The sequence below is a fragment of the Coenobita brevimanus genome, chromosome 6, assembly GCF_032717465.1.
Source record: "Coenobita brevimanus isolate Jiangsu-jjx chromosome 6, ASM3271746v2, whole genome shotgun sequence".
In the NCBI taxonomy this organism is placed as follows: domain Eukaryota; kingdom Metazoa; phylum Arthropoda; class Malacostraca; order Decapoda; family Coenobitidae; genus Coenobita; species Coenobita brevimanus.
The window spans coordinates 67,596,981-67,619,267 of NC_136959.1; the positions used below are offsets into that span (position 1 = coordinate 67,596,981).

The 22,287-nt window shown below is 41.3% G+C and overlaps 1 protein-coding gene across 1 annotated transcript in view; it reads left to right on the plus strand.

Annotated features, from left to right (window-relative positions):
* Positions 1–22,287, plus strand: part of RhoGAP19D (Rho GTPase activating protein at 19D) — a 250,530-nt gene that overhangs the window by 2,126 nt on the left and 226,117 nt on the right. Inside the window, exons 2-4 of the mRNA XM_080272825.1 lie at positions 586–2,560; positions 6,342–6,491; positions 6,842–6,997. Coding sequence (XP_080128951.1) covers positions 634–2,560; positions 6,342–6,491; positions 6,842–6,997 — 2,233 coding nt within the window. The 5' untranslated portion in view covers positions 586–633. The remainder of the gene's footprint in view (positions 1–585; positions 2,561–6,341; positions 6,492–6,841; positions 6,998–22,287) is intronic.

A 22,287-nucleotide genomic window follows, 5' to 3' on the forward strand; every position in this document is an offset into this window, starting at 1 on the left:
TGTGTCAATGGATAGAGTAGTGAATGTGTAAAGTTGAAGTGTCATAGTGGCTGGGTTGAACAGATAGGCTGAAAACATATACAAGCATTTGAAAGAACATACTGTACTCACAGCACCCACTAAATTCACTATGCCTCAGATTTTGAACCACAGACTCAAAGCACATGCTAATGGGAGAAATGCACTACCACTGAGCCACTGCAGCTACATGTGTACATGTACATGTACTGTACAGTATTGCTTGTGTTTTTATTATTGATCTTGCCTTTCATTACTTTCTTTTTGTATGGTAAGCCCTTTTAAACTTGAAAAAAGTAGTTATAAGTATATAAAGTACCGGTATCATTTGTTGTTTAGTAGATACTTAGAATATATTTGGAGATGCTTCCTTCAACCAGTACTGTTTCAGTTTGTATAACTGAAACTTTCAGTATATAGGTCTGTTTTTATTCAGTCCTGTAATTAAAGGTCATATATTTATAAAACAATCACTTTCAACACATTCTGAATTAAATTAATGCTACCCAGTTTCAGTGTGTATTATCTTCAGCCTTATTTAAGTCACTAATCTGTGATATCCCGCAGGTATTCGGAGAGACGGCACACAACCCTGAGAGTAACCTGGATATAAGAATGCCCAGCCCCAGTCACCTGCCTCACCAGCAATTGATTCGTTATCCAGGTCCTGCCAGCTTCCCTCAGCCAGCTTTTGGTGCGCTGGCCGCACAGTACCCACCAAGTCTTTCATCTGCCTGGTCTTCCCAGTCCTCACTTGCTTCACATCCTTCTGCCATGTCGACGGGTACCCATCCACCACCAGTCATCATGGCTCATCCACCATACCCCCCAAGAGCCCACCAACCTTCCAAAGTATCTCAGCCTCATGGAGCACACATCCCCATTCATCCACACCATCATGGAAACCAGTCTTCTGTGCCATACCGTGGTGGCAATAGAAAACACTCGCTGCCTAGTGGAGGGGAAAAACAGTCTTCAGTTGCCCCAGGTAACAGGAAACAGTCTTTACCTGGGGCAGCTGACAAGAGACATGCTATCTACACAATACAAAACACACTTTCTGCGGTGCCTCATAAAGTGCCTTCTGAGATATCCAAGCAAAATCTCAAGCCTGTTAGTACAAATCATCCCGGAAATGTGTCAAATGTTTCTGCGAGTGACCAAACCACTGCTTCCGTCTTTGGTGTCTATGAGCCCATTCTTGACCGGGCTGTAGGTAGAGGCAGCTTTAGGGATAACAGAAGACTGGAACGAGATCCTGATGGTCGTATATATGAAGTTGTGCAAACAAAAGTTGTTGAGAGTAAAATAAATAGTGGTGATGTCAGTAGAAATGTTGCTAATCGAGGCACTGACAAAAATCCAGGGAGCCACATTGGAAGGAAAACATCATTAGGTAATGAAATTGATGCCAAGCGAGTGCGTGTTCAGTCATTGTCTCCTCCACGATTAAAATTAAATCAGATGCATTCAAGGAGCTCAAGTGTACATACACGACCAGAGAATATGAGTGTTGCTCTTGGTAATGATGGAAACATACATGGTAGTCAGCAGAGCATCAATAGCACAAAAAGTGAGGTGCTTATCCGCAGTAGTAATAAACCCAACTCATACTCAAGAAGAAGCCTTACAGACCCCATTACTAGCAACAGGGAAAACTGTCAAGCTAATGACAAATCAACCCAGGATGTAATCAACAGAATCAAAAGGAATGTTGAGCGTAAAGAAGAATTTTTGAAGCGTCCCAACCAGCCCATATGGCTCCCAGCAAGCAAACCTCCATTCATTCACAGCGACTATCACGTAAATCCTCAAAAGCTTCCCCGCCCGATGTGGCCTCCACCTGCATCACAGACTCCTCCTTCACCAAGTTCAATGAGCAAGACTCTGAACAGTATTGTTGCTCCTATACAAGAGAAGGTGGAGAAATCAAAAGATGAAGTACAGGGTGATGCAAATGTAAATGGATCGCCATCACAGAATAGTGGGAAAGCAGAATCCTCATCATTTGAAGCGGATAGTGTAAGTAATGAAGAACGTGATGATAACTCTTCACAAAGTACTTCCAATGCATTATATCGCTCCCTGGTTGGTAACTCTGTCCCCAAACCGTATGTGGGCTCTGCATCTGAAGTTAATCCAACTGGTGGGAGGTATGGAAAAGGCTTCACAACAACTCTGTCTCGCATTCAAGAAAATATTCCTATACCAGAACATGGGTCATCTTCTTCATTAGCAAGTCAGGGTGTCTGTAGCAGCCGACATAGTGACACCCCTCCAGGAAGTGAAAAATCATTCATGGCCTCTGTTATTCGTCCCATCCCTCTGGCATGGGTTGGTGACAATGAACGCATAAAGCAACTGCAGATTGTATCAAAAAGGGCGAAGCAGTTTGAAAACAGCCAGCTTGAGAAAGAAGCATCAGCAAAGTCTGCTTTCCATCGCTTCGAGTTGACACGTCTCTCACAGCGTTCCAAGATCCCTAATGTAGCTCAGAGAAAACAAGAGTTTGAAAAGAGAGATAGTGACCAATTTGGCTCAAGTGAGTATGATCAGACATGTTGTCTCTTTGAGTTTTACTGTGTGGAGTGTATGTGTTTGCTGTAAAAATTGTTGAAGTATAGTAGTGTCTGTACATTGGAACCAAAGTTGAAGATATTTAGATTTAGTTTTAGCAGTATTTTTTTTTCTGCATTCTTTATGTTCTTTGTAATGTTTGTATGTGTAGTTTTTCTTCATTTTTGGTTTTATAATGTTTTTTGTTGTTCAGTATTTTGTGGAGGCTGTATGTCAGTTGAATGTTATTATGTGTGGTACTGGTATGAAGTTTGATTTTAGAACTAACAGTTCATGTTTTTATGTTTAAACAGCATATATATATATATATATATATATATATATATATATATATATATATACACAGTAGTAAATTTGATTTTGCAGTCTTCCTGAGCACACTAGTGATTGTTTGTCTTCTGTCCTTGAAATTCTGTTTGGTAGTGTGTTAATAGTAGTAGTATTCTGAATTAGTCCTGTGCTGTAATTTCATAAGTATTTCAGAGATAGTATGCATGACCAGTCCTTTGTGTAAAGTATGTTGTCCTATTGTCTCTGTTTTGTATCTTTAACTATAGGTTTTGACTTTGAGTTTGGAACGCAGTACACTAATTCACCCCGCCAACGTAAGAGCGCCGAGCTAGTGCACAGTAACTTGGTGTCAAAGGAGCTCTCACCCTCACCACCAAAAGTGTTTAGGTCTTTGTCTGATGGTGGCACTGTGTTCCCTGTCAGCAGGAGGCTTTATTCACCTGGATATGGTAAGCTGGTTTTTTGAACATTGAATTTTTCCTATAGTGTAGGTAGTCCTCATTTTTAAGTCAGATACAGTATTTTTTCCAAAAATATGAAGTTTTTTCTTTTAGTTGGTGCTTCAAACTGGGGGAAACAGGCAAATCAACTCTATAGGTACCAGTAAAAATTTGATAGGCAATTGCTTTATACAGGTAGTTTATACAGGTAGTTTACCATAGATTTAATAGCAAAATCATCATCATCCAGCCCTCTTTTCCCTGAGTAGGGTGCAGTTTTTTGACATCCTTTTTTGATCAGTATTTCCTGTACACCAGGACCATATGCTATGCTGGGTGGTAACCATATAACCAAATTATGGTGCCTGGTGGTTTAGTGGGTACCTTACTTACGGTGCTCCAGTCGGATTGAGCCTGTGCAGGTTTATATCCAAGGGGTGGTTGGGGTTTATTGCATACATAATGCCACTCAGGGATGAGTGAGTTTGGTCACTCTCACCCTAAATGTCAGGGCCAACCTGCCTAGTCCTGGATTTGTACACTCCTCATGGGGCAACGTAAGATTAGATGATGAATTAATGAAAATTACCCACTTTTCCTTTTACTGATGCCTTGGAGAGGCAAAAGTATAATTTTTTAAGCTGCATTGTGAAAGCATGTGATAAAATAGCTGGGTTTCTGGGAGTAATGGTGAGTGGTCTGTATTAATGAAGAGGCATGATGCCGAGGTGGCATGAATTTAAAAAGTTTAGTTAGATCAGTGGAAATGTGTCTGTTAAGGAATATGTGTTGCGTAGATTGGTAAGGATAAGACAGATTTGTTAAAGATGCAGAGGAGAGTAAGGGAGTCCATTGATTGTAGGATGGAAGCTTGTGTGCATAGATAATATTTTCATATGGAGAGGAAGAACATGTAGTAAATAAAGTTGTGCATTGTGTATACAGTTGTTTCCAACTTACAGTGTTTGGGGAACTGAGAATTTTCATGTGGTGAAACCAGAATTTTGAAGACTTTGATGAAGTATCTCACCAAACTGCAACCGACATTCAAGTCAAACTGTTACAGATTTTTAATGAGTGTAGGATGCCTGTAGTCTGGTGTAAGGAAGTTTGTTTTTCATATATATATATATATATATATATATACTGAATACAGTATATATATATATATATATATATATATATATATATATATATATATATATATATACTGAATACAGTATATATATTCCCTTGCTCTTTTCATCTTCTATAGAAAAGAAAAAAAGTATGATTTTTGTGGATCCCATCACTGAGCATGCTGTTTAATAGTTCTGTTTTTGTGCTCTCACTCTGTCACTGGATCCTACCTAACCCCATTTCATGTAGGAATTAAGGTAGGGATGTTGTTGATTGTAACGATGTTGCAGTTTTCTATAAATTATGAAACTCTTATTCCAGTGCAATACAGTACTGTAGCAGGTAATAGCTATATACCTGCTCATTATCTGCTTGTAGTATAAGATTTAGCTGTTTTTCAAAGCTTAATGTACAGAATGCAGTTCATGTGTGAGTTAGATTAAGAGTTCATTTTTACAGTGTTCAGCTTTCTTGCTGTATAATAGGTGATGCATGTTATTTCATTAGCCATACCAGGATTTTTATTCCTGTGCTGTAGTATTGACTGAGAGAAAAAGTATTTTTTTTTTCCTAACTTCATACAAAGTGTATGAATGATATTGACAGTCATAAACAAATATTAACCAAGCCAAGCATAAAGATAAAGCTTAAAGAGCATCTTCCTAGAGCAGCTTGCTGTGGATATATGAGGTCTGTCCTAAAAGAAATAGAACTTTTTAAATAGCACACCAACTAGTCGGTGTAGTGCGATCGTGACAGTAATGCTGTTTAGCGGCAAGCCTGAGCTTTAGTCTAACACTAGCTGCATAACACCATGTCACTTATTCATCAGGGTACTCACACTTGAGTGAATGTGTGTATGGTAGTCACCAAGGTACATGCACATGAGTGAATGTGTGAGTTAGGTGCACTTGGCAAATTTTCATCTATTTCTTCTATTGTCTGAAATCAGTGACCTTTAAGGGTGGATTTAAACATGGGGAGGGGGGAATGTACAGGGGCCAGATCTGGAGAGTAAGTCAGCAAGGGGATGATAGTCACCTTGTGATTCGCCAAAATGTCATGGATAAGCAGTGACATGCGAGCAGGTGCATTGTCATGGCACAGCATTCAGGTTGTGATTGTCCATGCCACATGTCTCTTCCTTGGCCCCTCCTCCCTCGGACACTTCAGAACATCCACATCAAACTTCTTAGTGACTGTCAGATCACGTGGAACAAACTCATGGTGAACAATGCCCTTCCAATAAAAAAGATGATCAACATCACCCTCACATTTGAGTAACTCTAATATGCTATTTTTGGTTGCCATGACAGTGTTCCAACCGATTGTCTTTTTATTTCAACATCGTAGCTGTGCACCTGACAGTTTTTCTGTTACAACGTCATAGCTGAAAACCCAACTGTCTTTTTGTATCCACATCATAGCCATACACCCATGTAAAAGTTTTTCCCAGTTTGAAACAGAATTACATGCAACACGTTGCTCATGGAACAAATCACCAATTAAACTGAACACTCGTCCATTCAAGCACATGTACCTCAATGACTAATTGACATGACATGATGTGGCTGGTGTTAGACTACAGCTTTGAGTCACTGCTATACATTGCTCCGGTTGTGATCATGCTATGCCAGCTTGTTGGTGAGCCGTTTAAAGAAGTTCAGTTTCTTTTTGGATAGACCTTGTAGATTACAGGATAATGCTTATGCCTAATAATAGTTAAATAAATCATAATTCTGTATTTATGCATGTAAGAGTGTCTAGTACTCTATATCATTGCAAAGCTGTATTTAGATAAGATGCATTACTGTAAACTTTTGACAGTGTGCTTTGGTATTTTGTTTATGTGTTGGTTCATATTCTACTTCTGTAATTATTTATCTGTGCTTAAAGATGATGAGAGTGCGTCTCCTTCCTCAACTGGGGAACCTGATGGCACAGTCCGCTTGGGCATGAACCGCATGATACCCATAGGTGGTCCCCATATCCACTGCCAGCCTCCCTCGCAGTTTGTATCCTCTCACAGGCCTCAGAGTGATTCTGGTCAGTTCGTTGAAAAGTTCTTTTGCTTTTTCAGTTTGTGTGTGTGTCCTCAATATATATTTTCATTAATCATGTAAAACTGTTACTGAAACATTTTGTACAGTACACTATATTGCATTTTCTTTATACTGTATTTGTAAATAGCCAAGCATGTAATGTTAACTGTAAACAGAGCAACTACTTTCTGTAAGAATGTACAGTATGAGAACTGTTGCTTGTACAGGATTATTTTTCCATAATTATTGTGAGGAAAACTACAAGGTAAAATATTTTGTATTGAGCCTGCTTTAGCATCCCTGATATACTGCAACATCACCACTAACATACCTCTGCCTCTTGGGTCTCCTCAGATGTGCTAGAGAGAGAGCGGTCCAACTCTGTGTGTTCGCAGGCCTCCATGAGCAGCCTGTGGTCCACCAAGTCCATGGATGAGTCTGGCACTCCTAAACAGAAATCTGTTGCTCGCCAGAACTCTTACCTGAGTGCCCTGAGCTCCCCTGTGCCTGGTGAGTACCCATCCTCAGATGTGAGAGTTTATATCCTCTGGACATACTTCTGATATGGCAGTGGGTTATGATTTATAAAATGAAATGAAGGTTCTACTGATAACAAGTAATATACAGCATATATTTTTAAATAATATTGATAAGTTAAATGAGAGTAACTTTGTACAGTATGACACAAACACTTGTGCACAAGATATTGTTTTGTGTAGTTTATAAGTATATGATTTTCTTTGGGTGAAGCTTATGCATTTTGTATTTGCCATATTAGCAGTATGCAGTCAGGTTTGGCACTGTATGCACTGTATGATAAGCACAGGATTTATATTTACACTATAATTTAGTCTTTTAAAATTTTAAAAGGAACTCTACCTGGTTTGCAACATAACATTCATTATGTTTGCAGCTAGGAAAGTTTGTAAATAGGTATTGAATTGGTATATACAGTATTCTGAATATTCTTGAGACTGACTGAGCTTGTGTATGAAGCTTAAGCAGTTAGACACATGCACCCTGTAGTAATGATTCGGCCAGTTTTTGCACCAAGAAGCTGCATCCCTGTGCTTCACAACCCGTTGGTGGTTGTGTGGCGCTGTTTTACATCCTCTGGTTGTGATCCTCCCCACCAGGCTTCATGCTTGCATTCTCTCATTTAAGACCAGCTTGAGCATTTGCTTCTTTATATGGCTTGTTGAATTGTCTCTTGATTTATGCATAGAATGTGCAGGCATCTTACTTGTCGAATGCAGTTCATCAGGAGTCATCTACATTTTCTAAAGGTACAGTATACAGATTGAGGACTGTTAAAGAGGTATTTGCAGTCTTGACATCGAATGTTGGATGGAGCTCTGTCTATTCCAGATTGATTTTCAGTCTTTGTTGTTGTCATGGGAAGAGCTGATCTGTCATTAAAAGGATCTACATTAGTTTCATGAAAAAATTATAGTACAGTGCTTTTCTGTACTGTAGGCTATATACATTGTTAAAATTACGTTTGTGTCATATTGTGATCCAGTCGTATATATATATCTCTCCTCTTTCTTCTGCCTACGGGTGACTTTACACTCCCTCTTCTGCCTTTCTTTCCTTCTTTGTTTTCTCTTCCTTCTGCCAGTAGGTGATTCTACACCAGGAAACCATGTAGTACGCTGGGTGGTAATCATATAACCAGATTATGGCACCTGGTGGTTTAGTGGATAATTAAGATGCTCCAATCGGATTGAGCGTGTGTATGTTTATATCCAAGGGATGGTTGGGGTTTGTTGCTCATGGAATGGCACTCAGGGATGAGTGAGACTGGTCACTCTCATCTTAAATGTCAGGACCAACTTGCATAGCCCCGGGCTTCTATGCTTCTCATGGGGCGACATAGGATTGGATGATGGATGGAAGATATAGATAGATAGATAGGTAGATATAGATGTATAGGTATATATTTATAATTATACCCGTATATATTAATTCCATGATTATTCGACGTAATACGGCCAAAAGCATATCTGGAAAGTGGATCTGTCTGGATAATGGACTTCTCCCCTGGCCCCCCTTCATACATAACCTAACTTTAAAAGCCATTCTAAATTGCCACCAAAGTACATCATACAACACTTGTACCTGTTGTTTAACACTACTGTCTCTTGTCAAGCTGACCTGCAAACCACAGCCAAGCAGTTACCATGGTCAAGCAGACCCATCAACCACAGACAAGCAGTCATGACTGCAAGGCCATACCCTGCACTGACATGAAAAAAGCATGAAAAAATGGCAACACAAGAAAAGTGCAGTGGGCTCACAAAACATAATGGTAAAGTGGAATAAAATTATGGTAAAATATAATCATGGTACAACACAGCAACACAGTAAGCTAGAATAAAATCAGCGTCAACACACGATTCTTTGCAGGGTGTCATACTGAATAACCCACCAGCTCCTTGATTCTGACAGTTGCACCGAGGCTGGCGAAGCTCATCAGCGTCAACACACGATTCTTCGCAGTGTGCCATACTGAATAACCTGCAAGCTCCTTGACTCTGACTGTTGCACTGAGGCTGGTGAAGCTGTTGCACTGCACAATACATCCTATGTGGACTAGTGGTGTACCCTGATGAGGGACCAGCCACAAAAGCCACCATGTGTGTTGCAGTAACAACTGTCCAAGAGGAGCTGTTCACTACATGGTTGTTGGGTGGGAACTGGGGACAACCATGGGGGTCTCTAGCAGACTCTGGATGAACTTCTAAGCCAGACAGTGCAGTGCCACTGGGCTGTTCCCACCCAGGCGGGTGAAAATGTTTGCATGGTCATATTTTTCACCTGGATGCAAGCATTTTGTTAGGATAAAATGGAGAAACGTACATGGTGGTTTAATACAACCAGATCACAGTATCCGGGAATGGATCGTTTGGATAATGGATGTCCGGATAATCGAGGTTTATTGTATATACAGTAGTTAGATAGATAGGTAGATAGATAGAGATATATAGATATATATAAATGTGAATGTAGGGAAGAGTAAAGTTACCGTATGGTCTTCAAGAGAAATGAAGTCCCGGATTGTACAGTGAGGTTGGAAGGAAATGGAAAATATGAGTGCATTGAATTACTTGGGTAGTGTGATCAGCAAGGATGTAAGTTTGATGGATGAAGTGCTTGAAAGGGTACAACAAGGAAGAAAGTTTGGTGGTCATTTGAAAGCAGTGATAAGAAGTAGGGAAGTAAACATGGAAGTAAAAAATTTGCTGCATGATAGTATTGTGATACCAACTGTAACATAGGGAAGTGAAGCTTGGACTTTGTTGGAAGGACATAAGTCAGGAGTAAGAGTAGTGAAAATGAGTTATTTGAGAGGAACATGTGGAGTTACATGGAGAGAGAGACTGACAAACGAGGAAGCGAAGGAGCATTGTTGTGTAGATGTGGATGTGATGGAAAGCATTAAGAGAAATACATTTTGGTAGTTTGGCCATGTGGAGGGGATGGAGTGAGACTAACGAGGAGAATGTATGTGAGTGAGGTGGAGGGGGTAGAAGGAGGAGGAGGCCGAAGATGAGATGGAGGAATGGAATGGGTAGGTATATGAGAGAGGGGGATGTGGGCTGGGGTAGAGCAGTGAAATGGTGGGGGACAGGGTGACATGGAGGCGACTTGTTTGTGGCCACCCTCTTCGGGATTAAGGCGTCTGGCAATATATACATATATATATATATATATATATATATATATATATATATATATATATATATATATATATATATATATATTTATATTTCAGTGTTTATCCAGTGAGTTTTATTTTTGTGTCATCAGTTCACGCTCCATTTGTTGTCTATATTAAGTTTTCCATTTGTAATTTTTTTTTAATACCATCTCCATTGCATAATTAAAAAATCATCGTCACTGAATGTAACCTGGAATTGTTGTCGTAGCTTTAAATAGGTTTGAGAGAAAATGTTTGTGAAGTACTGGTACCGTCGCCTGGATGAAAAATCCTTAATATAGTGGGGGAAAAAAAAAAAAAAAAAAAAGCATTAGCGTAGAGAAAGGGTTAGCGCACAAACGGAACTAAGAGAAACCGTAATTAGGCATGGGAGAAAAGTAAGTAGGAGAGAAAAGTAGGTTGGTAGGTGCAGTACTGGTAATGTTGCCTGCGGTAGAAACACATTGGCACCATTTTCCTAAGTTACTTTCCCTCCCTCCCTCCCGTCCCCTGTGACCATGTGACCCTGCCCCCGCGGCCCTTTGGCGGTGGGGAAGTAAGGTGGATGGCAGGGAAACTTTGGGGAACAGTTTTCAGTTTAACCTGTTTGCCTCCATGAACTGGTGTTTCTGAGGTGTTCTTTGCTACCTTCGAATGTTTTTATTCAAATCAGGAGACTTCACAAACTCTGCTCTTGCGGCCTTCTAACGATAGGGACTTCAGGCTGCTGTAGGTGCATTTTATATATATATATATATATATATATATATATATATATATATATATATATATATATATATATATATATAATAGGTATGTATGTAAATATTATATAGATGGATAGATAGATAGAAACAGATATAGATATATAATTACAAGTGCATTTTTTTTTTTTAGCACCGATAAAGAGTACGAACTGTGAAAATTATTTAAAATTCCAGCATAAAAATGTGTCGTCCCCTTTAACTTGCATTCCTGTAACTACGTCAATACCATGTCTCCTTTCTTTACGGAGTAAGTTGCTACCATCGACTTAGTAATCTGAGTTTCTCGCACTGCCACGAAAACTTCGACCCTGAAGGCGAAGAGAGCATTGTGAGTCCAGAAGATTGTGTGTGTGTGTGTGTGTGTGTGTGTGTGTGTGTGTCCTAAGGCGTCATGCTCCTGCTGTTTGGCGACACTTCCGTCTCTCCCCGTATCTTTACTCTCCTTTCCTTTCGTTATTCTTTATTGTCCCTGATTTCCAATTTTCCTTCTCTCTTTCATTTCTGACCTTTTCCTTTATTTCCATTTTTTCTCCCCATCTTTTTCTTTCTCCTCACCTTCCTCCTGAGTTCTTTAATCTTTCTGTCTTTTTACATCTCTCTCATTTTCGGCTGTCACCATTACTTTAGTTCTACAGTCATTTCTCAGTCCCATTTCCTTTCTTCTTTTTCCGTTACATCTGTTTTTCTTTCTTTTCTCCCTCCTTCGTTTACTTACTGTCCTACTTTCGCCACCTTTACTTCCGTTCTTCTTTGTTAGTCCTGTCCTCTCTCTCTCTCCTCGTTTACACACATATGCATTTTCTCTGCTTTCCCCTCCCGTTATTGGCCCCTTCCCAATCCTCCCTTCATCTTGATTTCTACCTCCGTTTTCAACCCTTACCGCAGTTTCTGGTTTTATGTCAGTTTCTCTTATACTTCTCCATTTTATATCAGTATTTCCGTTTTTGCTCTCCATCTTCTCAACCTCACAATTATTTAATTAATTATTTATTTTTGTATTATAACTTCTTCAAGACGATTTTATGAAGAGAATCCTTTAGCCTTCTCTATACTGAATAAAATCCTATGACGGCAGCAAGGATATGACAAGGGCCAGCCTCGGATTGAAAGGGTTAAATTTACTTTCCCATAACCTCTGGGTTTACTCCTTTATTCGCCGTCTTTACCTGTGTCTATACCTGTCTATTTTCGATGTTCTCTTCCGTTTCTATTCTTTTATTTACTCTTCTCCTCCGTGTTATTCTTCTTTCTTGTCGCATATTTTCAGCTTTTTTTTTTGTTAATAATTCTTCCTGGTATCCTTCTCTCCCTCTTTTTTTTTTTTTTTTTTTTTTTTTTTTTTTTTACGTCGTTCCTCCTCTTCCTTTCTCCGTTCGTCCTTCCGTTTTCTTCTTCCCATATCTCCGTCCTTCGATTCTCGTGTTGTTGTTTCACCTCCCCCCCCCTTTTTTTTTTCCTTGTATTGTCTTCTGTGTTTTATTCTTGCTGTTATTGGAATGGATCACGTAGAATGGACTTTTTTTTTTTTTTTTTTTTAGCCCAGTCCATTAGACTTCCCTTCACTTTCTTGTTTTTCCCTTCCCCAGCCTCTTCCCCATTCCCATCTCATTCATCCCCCTTTCATCCTCCATCCCCTCTACTTCCACCTCCTCATCCTCCACCCTTTCTACCTCCTCGCCCTGTACATCCACCCCTCTTCTCATCCTCGACTTCCCGCTCATCCCATCCTCCACCCCCCTTTCATCCTTCACCCGCCCTCTCATCCTCCACCCCCTGTTCCGCTTCTGTTTCCCCTTCAGCCCTCCACCCCCATTCTCCACTTCCCTTCCTAACCCTTCATCAGACACACGTAACATACACCAATTTTTTTTTTTTCCTTCCTTTTCACCAGTGTTGTTATTTGGCAATTTCCTTTTTCCATCCGCCGCATTTTTACTCCTTTCAAAATTTCTCTTTGGATTTGTCAAGGCTTTGGGAGATAATGCACGTTGCTCAGTCACATATTGCTTGCTACTTCAAACCCCTTTTCTGCGTTGACCATTTTAGCATTTGTTTTGTTCTTGCCCTCCAGACGATTTTATTCAGCTTACGAGTCCCGCTGTAATTAACCCTCTCAAACCGATGACGTTTTGTGTGTGTGTGTGTGTGTGTGTGTGTGTGTGTGTGTGTGTGTGTGTGTGTGGCCTTATTCTTGCAACCTACAGACACTTTTTTGGCAACTCGGAAAGGTTCTGTGATGATGATAGGGTCCATGAAATCTACCTCTAACCCCCCCCCCCACTCTGGTTCGATTAAATTTCCCCTTTAAAAAAAATACTTTGAGGGTAGCAAGAACCCAATGCAAAATTCATCTTCGCAGTGAAAGGGGTAGAGAGTTTAACCTTTACTAGCACACGTCTTCCCCTTGGCCGAATAAAATCGTCTGGTAATCGCAGGAATATAAATTGTCATCATCGAGAAGGATTTTGAATTTCCCGCCTTCCTTCTCGAATAAATGAGCTCAGTTTTGGTATGTTTATGAGGCCTTTTAGTTTATTTCCATCGTCCACTTTTAACTGTTATCATAGGTAGATGAAAATATGAATTAGTTGCAGAAGAGCGATGTGTCGTGTTTTTAAGAGAATAATAATCTCAGTTTTGGCTTATCTTTTAAAGCCTTTCAAGTATATCTGTTTTGCCCATCTTTAGGTAGGTAAGAATATAAATCAGTTGCAAAAGAGGGATGAGGCATGTTTTTAAAGCATTTCGTATATCTTTATTGCCCATTTTTATCTTTTATTTTAGGTAAATAGGAATATACGTTAGTGGCAAGGACCGTCTCTTGGTTGACAGTTAAACCGACATAAATGGAGACTCGGTGCCTTTTACGGTCGACTGCCATTCCGAGTTCCACGCACTGAGATTTAACTCGCTCCAACATAAACACGCCGTCCAAACAAGCATACACAAACATTCTGTAAAAGGAAGCATTCTTGGAGCTGCGGCTTTTGCATTCTCCGGGCGAGGCTGGCGGGATGAGGCGAGTTTTTGTGCGAGTCTGAACATGTGTGTCTGGGGGTAATGCAGTTGATTAATGGCGGATTTGGCGGGAAAAGCAATCTGTCCGCTGCATCTATCCCATCCTTAGTAAGCCACCTCGCAGCTAGTACTATCTTATCATGTCTCTCCAGTGGGTTGTTTAATCACTGAAAAGTTATGGAGGATGCTTTTTTTTTTTTCTTTTTTTCTGCAGCTATGAACCCCCGACTGAATTGTTGGTTAACCCCCTTAGTCTAGTAACTTTATTTATATATTTTTGTGATTTATTCCTTTGTGGTCAGTTTCACTGGGCATGCTGTTGACTTCTCCCACAGTCGTATTCTGTCCTTTTCCTAACTCTGTACCCTCCCTCTCATCCCACCTGCTGATGAGAAAAAGGATGCTAGGTGATGATGATGATGGTGGTGATGGTGAAGGTAAAGATGATGATGACCCTGGCTGACGATGACAACGAATATGATAACGACGATGTTCTTGCTGCTACTAGGAGCATTATTCAGTTTTAGAGAAAGAGATTTGGTAGAGAAAGGGTTAGAAACTGCATCAAAACCACTAAACACCACCACCACCACCACTAATACGTCATCGGATGGAAGGGGCTAATGGCGAATTCGGCGGGAAACCAATCTGTCATCTCGGTACCAATTTCGCCGCCGCCTCACACCCGGCATTATCTCATCACGGTGCCCCTGTGCCCAGTTTATCCATTTAGGCTTGAACGTCTGGAATTTGGGGTTGCTGAAGGTTGAGGAGATAATGATACAAGGATAACGTCGCCTCTGAGCGTCCTGGGAGGCTCATATACTAGTCGAGGGAATAGTTAATATGTTAGAAACGGTCATGTTTACTGATTACCTTCCTAATATGGACACGTCAGCATCATTATGAGCCAGTTAGGGGGTTAAGTGTTTGAGGGAGTGCCAGGAAAAGAGAGAGAGTCATATTTTCCATCTTTGTACAATCCCTTCACTGCGATCACGTGTTGCTTCAGACGGACGATGTTGTCATATTCAGTTTAGAAGACCTCTTGTCCAGAAGGGGTGTTGGTGGGATATTAACTCTCAACGCTGCGGCATAGCGAGTGATGCAGATTTCCACGCTACCCCAAAAGTATAATGAAACGAAACGCTCCGAAACACAAAACCATAATTCACCGAAACGCACTCTTCCGACTCCTCCACTGCCGGCAGCAACACGGCCTTTAAATGGCTCTGCAATTTAGCATGATTGAATGTATATAATTGCACGTAATTCCCGCGGAAATGTGATCAAATTAGCCAGTAATTGTAATTAGTAGAGACAAACGATTAATAACGAGGAGAAACTGCAAATGACTCACTCGAATGACCCCGGTGAGTTTAAGCGGGAAGGGAAAGATCCATCATTAATTACCGAGAACTAATTAGAGGAATAATTGGATAAACAATAAGGAAAAAAATTAATTAAACACGAGGATGAGGTATATAGTAAGGAAAAGAAAATAATAAAGAATAGGAAAGTACATTAGGCAGGAAGACCAAAATAGGGAAAGGAATTGAAGGGGGTCAGGCGATAAACATGACCCTCTTTTGTTTTTCTTCTTTCTTTATTGCGTGAGCTGAAAAGGGGACCATAGAAAGAATTAAAAACATGCATTGATTGTTTTGTAAATGTGTGATTGATTTAAGAAAACATTTTTTATCCAGACTAACTGAGGACGACTTTGTTGAGTGAGAAATCTATGCAATCCAGTGATGACAAATTATTAGTACTTTCCGATGCGTGTGTTATATTAATGTATATGTAACATTTAGATATTCCAGTAATGTGATTTAACCCTCCTAGGCGCCAAAAAAGCTATCCAGCAAAATTAACCCGATCAGTGCTATTAAGGTCATCAATCGTCAGTCGGTGTCGAAGGGGTATATATGACGCGAATGTTATTTTTAGGGTTTGCCACCTATATATAAATACTGAAAATAGGTCTGGAATGAGGTTTTTAAGGGTTAAATTTCCGTTAATTTTTTGGTAAGAAAAATGGAAATCTAGAGTTTTATTCAATTTTGTCGTTTTTCTTGTTCTGTGTGTCATATTTTGACTTTTTTTTTATGGGAAAGGCTATACTGCATTTATTTTTTTTTTTTTTTTCTGTGCTGTTTTTTGTTTTATTTTAATTCATTTTATCGAACGCCGTATAGAAGCGTGTGTGTGTGTGTACCGAATAAGGGAATGGTGGTAGACGGGGACAAGGCTTCCATATATGTACTGCCCTGGTGGCTTATGGGAAGTGACAGCTAGGTACTGTCTCTTTCCCCTCCCCCTCTATCCTTCTGTATCCCCTCCATCCATTCCTCAATCCCTTCCCTCCATCCCTCTTTATCCCCTTTCACTTGTTCTCGTATTTCTCACCCTGTTTCTTCCTCCCTTCCTCTCCACATCCTCTTCTCTCCCCCCCCCCACCCCTCTCGTCCCGTCCTCCCACAAGCTCGTTGCATCCCTCTATCTTCTGCTTTATTTCACCTCTGCATTCCTCTCCACCTTTCTCTTCTCTTCCTCCACCTCCACTTCTGTTCATCCCTTCCTCCCCCCACCTCTCTCTCTCTCTCTCTCTCTCTCTCACACACACACACACACACACACACACACACACACACACACACACACACACACACACACACACACACACACACACACACACACACACACACACACACACACACACACACCTGCGCTAACCAAACACCTGCATTAGCTCAGTTACATGTTGTTGTTGTTGTCGCTGTTGTCGATTGTGTTTTATGCTGTTCTGTTGAAGGTATTCATTTGTTGATCCTCTCGCGTACTTTCCCATTGCAGATGTTGACTGGTGTGTGTGTGTGTGTGTGTTTATCTCGTTTGTGGTTTCTGATTAAGGTTCCGTGTGGAGTTCATTTGGGTGTTGCGTGAGCGTTGCAGTGACTATCGAATGTTTTTGTCTGTGTATTTTATGCTTTGTGTTTATTTTGTGATTAATGTTCTCATATATTTTTTTTTAACTGATTATATTTGGTATGTTACTAAAAATATCCTTGAACAAATGTTTTAAAAAATGCAATTCTGTTTGGGTGTTTTTGCAGTGAGTGCGGTTTGTTTGCCGAGTTTGCATCATCCTGTCTTTAAAATTCCTTTGCATAATAATAATAATAATAATAATAATAATATAATAAATATGCGTTGTGTGTATATTATTATCGTCATCCATAAGTTTACAGTAATTTGTTGGTGCTTAAATTTATGTAGCTTGTTTCTGTCTTATGATAGTTTAAGGACACAGGTACGTTTTATAGTATTTAGATTTAACTTTAATACGGTCAGTGTCATAAGTCTTCTATACCTTTTTCACTCTGACCAGCCTAAAATTGTCATCTCTCCATATTCAAGCCTGAGTCGTGACAGTAAAATATGGTGCTAGTCATGAGGAAGTGCTGTGAAAAGTGTGTAGAGCCATAGCATTGTGTCCTTGAAGCTCAGAGTTACGTGAAAGAAGCTGCAAAAGGACAAGAATCTGGGCAAAGTAAAGGTGAAAGTACTATAGTTTTAGGTTTGATGCTGCCAGACTATATTACGATACTCGGCTTGGAACCCCACGATGCTTAGGGGGTTAATGAAAGTTTTAGCCAACCCCTCCTGTTCGAAAAGTTTCCCTTAAGGTTAACTAAATCGTCTGGAGGTAAAAGGAATAAAAAAAAAATAATAGAGCCGTCTTCGTGGTGAAAGGGTTATTAGTATCGCAATCAGTTTTGTTATGGTCAGGGTCGTTTATTTCGTCTCAGCGGCCATTTATGTACCGCGTCTAATTGAGTCGGAGATAGTCTGGAGGACAGGTGTGTCTGTGTGATCCAGGTAGACCATTATTTTATTCTGTGTTGTTACTCATCTCAGTGCGACTACCCCTTTCAGTAATATTGAGTGCGTGTGTTGTATCATGATTATTTTCCACATCTTATTGGGTGGGGGGGGGGAAGACTTTTGGGGAACGTCAGGTAGAGATGATTAATGAGGCGATGCATTTGTTTATGGTTCAGTTTTTTCCCTCCTTGTTGCGTCATTTGTTGTTGTTGTTGATGTTGCTGCGGTGGGGCGTGGGAGGCATGTTTGGCGTAGGACCGGGCTGGATAATGTTCGGGGCGGGCTGTTCTTGAGGGCTTGGACTGTGGTGGGATTGGTTTGGGGCTATGTGAAGGGAGGACTGTGGTGAAGGAGTCATTGAGGAGAGGGCTGTGGTGAGGTCATGGATTGTGGTGAGTGCTGGTCTGGGGCTGTATGAGGGGAGGGCTGTGGTGAGGGCTGATGTGAAAACAAATGAAGAGAGGGCTGTGGTGAGGGCTGATGTGGGAATAAATGAGGAAAGAGGGCCGTGTTGAGGGCATGAACTGTGGTAAAGGCTGGTCTGGGACTATATGAAGGGACGGCTGTGGTTGGTGCTTGTGTGGGATTTTATGAGACGGGCTGTGGTGACGGCTGGGAGTATGGTAGGGGCTGGTGAGGGATTATATGAGGGGCTTATTATAATGATCGCTGAGGCTGTGGTGAGAGCTGTTGAGGGGTTATATGAGGGAAGGATTTGTGAGGTTGGTCTGTGGTGAGGGCCGGGCTGTAGTAAGGGTTGATGGTGGAGAGGGCTGATGGAGGAGAAGAAGCAGTGGGCACAGACAACAAGGACGGGGTGGCCAGACGGGATGGGACGCTACGAACATTACTCGTGCGTGAAGGTGAGCCACTCCCTCCCACCTTCACCCTCATAGTCTCACTCACCCAGGATAGTTTCCCTTCCTCCTGCCCTTACTGGACTCTCTATGATTTTGTTTTGTCATTTTCATCCTCTGCGTCCAGACGTACTTATATTATTTTCTGTCTTTAATCACACCATGAATATCAGTCCAGCTTGAAGGTAAGCCAATCCCTCCATTCTTCAGTCACACACCCAGCATAGTTTCCCTTCCTCCTTGGCCTCTGATCATCTTATTCTGTCGTTCACTTCTCAAGATTATTTTTGTCTGTCTCTGAACCAGCAGTACATCCTTCTTTCATTTTTCACCCTTTAATACTTGGCTGCCTTATTTCTTCCCTTGCTTTACGAGTATTTTTCATTATGCAAATCAATTTATTTTTATGGCTCTTGTTTTCTTCCATGCTAAATTCCCTTTACTACTACTAATGCCAGCCACTTACGCGACTGAGGTATCCTTCCTCTTCTGCTAATCTGTCACTCGTGTGAACAGAAATAACTAACTGACATGCTTATAACAGCTGACGAAGAAACGTACTTAATCGAGAGAAAAGGCGGTATACATACATACATACATACATATATATATATATATATATATATATATATATATATATATATATATACACACACACACACACACACAAAGAGAGAGAGAGAAAAAAAAAAAACAGCATCATTTCTGAAATGTCTTTCAAGAGGAAGTCTTCCGACCTCCCCTCCTTCCGTCCCACCACATTCCCCTTACCCCTTCTTCCTCCCCTCCCTCTTCTCTTCCTCCACTCTCCCTCGTCTTCCTCCCTTCCTCCCTCCTGTCCTGTCGCTTCTCACACTTCACTGAACACCACACCTCACCTCACTTCTTTCCACTCACACGTCTTTATTTTTTACGTTTTCGCTTCCCTGAATTTGATTTCATTTTCTGAAAACTTTTTTTTTATAACTTTTTTGTCAAGTTTTCGTCTTACCAGGTGTCACTTTTCTATCCATATTCCCATCATGTTGATTTTTTTTTTTTTTGATCCATTATCATATAGTCTGAGAAACGAGTGTTCGCATTCGTGTATGAAGTTTACCATCTCACTCAGTATGATGATGCAGACGATTTTATTCAGCTAGGAACGGTCTGTCAGTAAGAAGGGATTAATAACCATCTCACTTTATCCCCCTTACGACTTGAGATGCCCCCTGAGCCGAATATATATATGTCTAGGCGTAGCAAGAATGGAAATACAGGCGCCAACATACTGAAGGACTAAATTGGTGGAACTTATCAGAAGCCTCTGCTCAGCAAATGTTAGGCGTGTTTCGGAGGGGTCGACTTTTCAACAAGCAAAATTCAGGGGAGATACGGATATTGCATACTTCACTACGCTTGTGTTACCCTTCCCCTTGCAACACCATAACCCTTCTAGCTTTTTTTAATAATCTCCTAATACCCCTTACATCCTTCCTCACCACACCTCTGAGCTGCCCTCACCATATTCACCCCTACACTACATCACATCACACCTTACCTCTCCCCCCACCACACCCAACCGCTGCACCGTACTCCCTCACCACTTACTCCACCTTACTCTCGCACCACATTCCACCACTCCACTCCCCCACTTACATCCTATCACTTCATCTTATCCTCCGCCACCACCACACCCACCACTTCACTCCAGCCCATAATATCACTCTTATCCTGCTCTGAATACAAGAGTAGCCGTGTCACAGTGAAATGTAACAAATCGGAGCCAGTTCTCCCTTCCTCCTCTTCCATCTCCTCCCACCATTTCTTTGTCCCTCACCCTCTTTTCCTCGGCCCTGCATTTCTTCCTTCTCCGACCCTTCTCTCATCCTTTCCCCTCCACTTCCTCTTCCTTTCTGTGTCTGTTCTTCTCTCCATTATCCTCTCCCTCTTCTTTCTCCCCTTCTTTCTTCCCTCCCTTTTCAATTGACCCCCATCTCTCCCGCTCTCCTTCTCCTCGTATCTCCTCCTCCATTTCCTCGTATCTCCTCCTCCATTTCCTCCAGTTTTCTCGTTCGCCCACCATTTCGTTCTTCTTCCTCCACACCCCTGCCTGGTGTGTATGGGGCACAAGGGGAGCCTAATTAATATACAAGGAAGTGTCCGAATTGCTAGTAATGGGCATTGTTTTAGGCCGCTGTAATTCCCTCGCTAACCTCGACCACTGATTGGCTGATTCACTGGGTGTGAGCGAGGGCTGCCTTGTGTACGTGTTATGGAGGGATTAGCTTGACCCATTCACTCCGATGATGTCCTTATAGATAGACGGGTCGATAGACAGATGTAGGTATTGTGACATGATTTTAGCTTGAGAGAGCGTCGTAGTCATGATGGCTGTATCCTCCGTCAGCTCAGAAAAATTCTCCTTTTCTGAATATAATCTTCTAGAGGTAGGAAAATTAAAAGTAAAAAAGGCGTTGATGTGCTGAAAGAGCCAAGGGTGGGTATGGTAGAAGGGTTGGTGGTGATGTATTGATAGCGTTAACCACTTATGAGAGGTCAACCAAGATGAATAAAAGTGGTTGATGTCAGCCAAAGCGAAATACGAAGGTGTCACCATATTGAGGAGTTTAGTGGAGAGAACTTTAACTTCTTCAGTCAGAGTGGTCTCCTCAGCTGAATAAAACCGTCTGGCGTCACTCAGATGTAAAGCAATCGTCGGACCGTAGGGGGTGAGAGTTATAGTTGTTGTAAGGAAGTAGTTGTATTAGGCGAGGTATTGGGTACCTGACAAGGACAGGTTATAAGACTTACGGTACGGTACCTAGGAAACTCTATTAATCTGTTAGGACGCGACTCTACGCAAAAGCCTACGCCGTTATTAGCCCTTATAAAGTATGTAGGCGCGTCCGTAGCGGAGAAAGAGCTAACGAAGGACTGGAGGCTACGAGGAGGTGGCCAGGACGGGACTGACTGTGAATGGGAAAGAGGCGGTATTAGCTCTTTGACTACGGTGACGGCTTTTTCGTTTGATTCTTCCTACCTCCAGACGGTTTTATTTTAGGGGGTATCTTTGAAGTGAAAGGGTCAGGGGGAACGTCACCTCAAACCCCTCTTGCCCGAAAAGTCTCTCCCAGGCTGAAAGAAATCGTCAGGTGTAAGAAAGAACGAAACAAAATGACTAGTAACGAAGGACTGGAGGGTATTAAATGAACAGGGCTGGTTGTGAATAGGGAGTAGGCTGAGTTAAAGACCAAGTAAGGGGGAGGTGATGCTAATGAAGAAGGGCAGCCAATTAAAAAAAAAAAAGAAAAAGAAAGAAAAAAAGGGAGTCCTGGGTGGAATGGGCTTCCTCCTTAGGTGAGACATTTATTTGTGGGGATGAATTGGGAGAGAGAGAGAGAGAGAATCTATTGCGCTTGGGGCTGTCCAGTCTGTGCTCGTATACATATCCAACATAGTATACATAAATAACCTGCCACAGTGTAGTCAGACTTCTGTTGAGAGCCTGACTTCTCCGGGACTCAAACCCTGGGTCATACACTCGTGGGGTGGACGTGCTAACCAATGCACCGCCGACGCCCCATA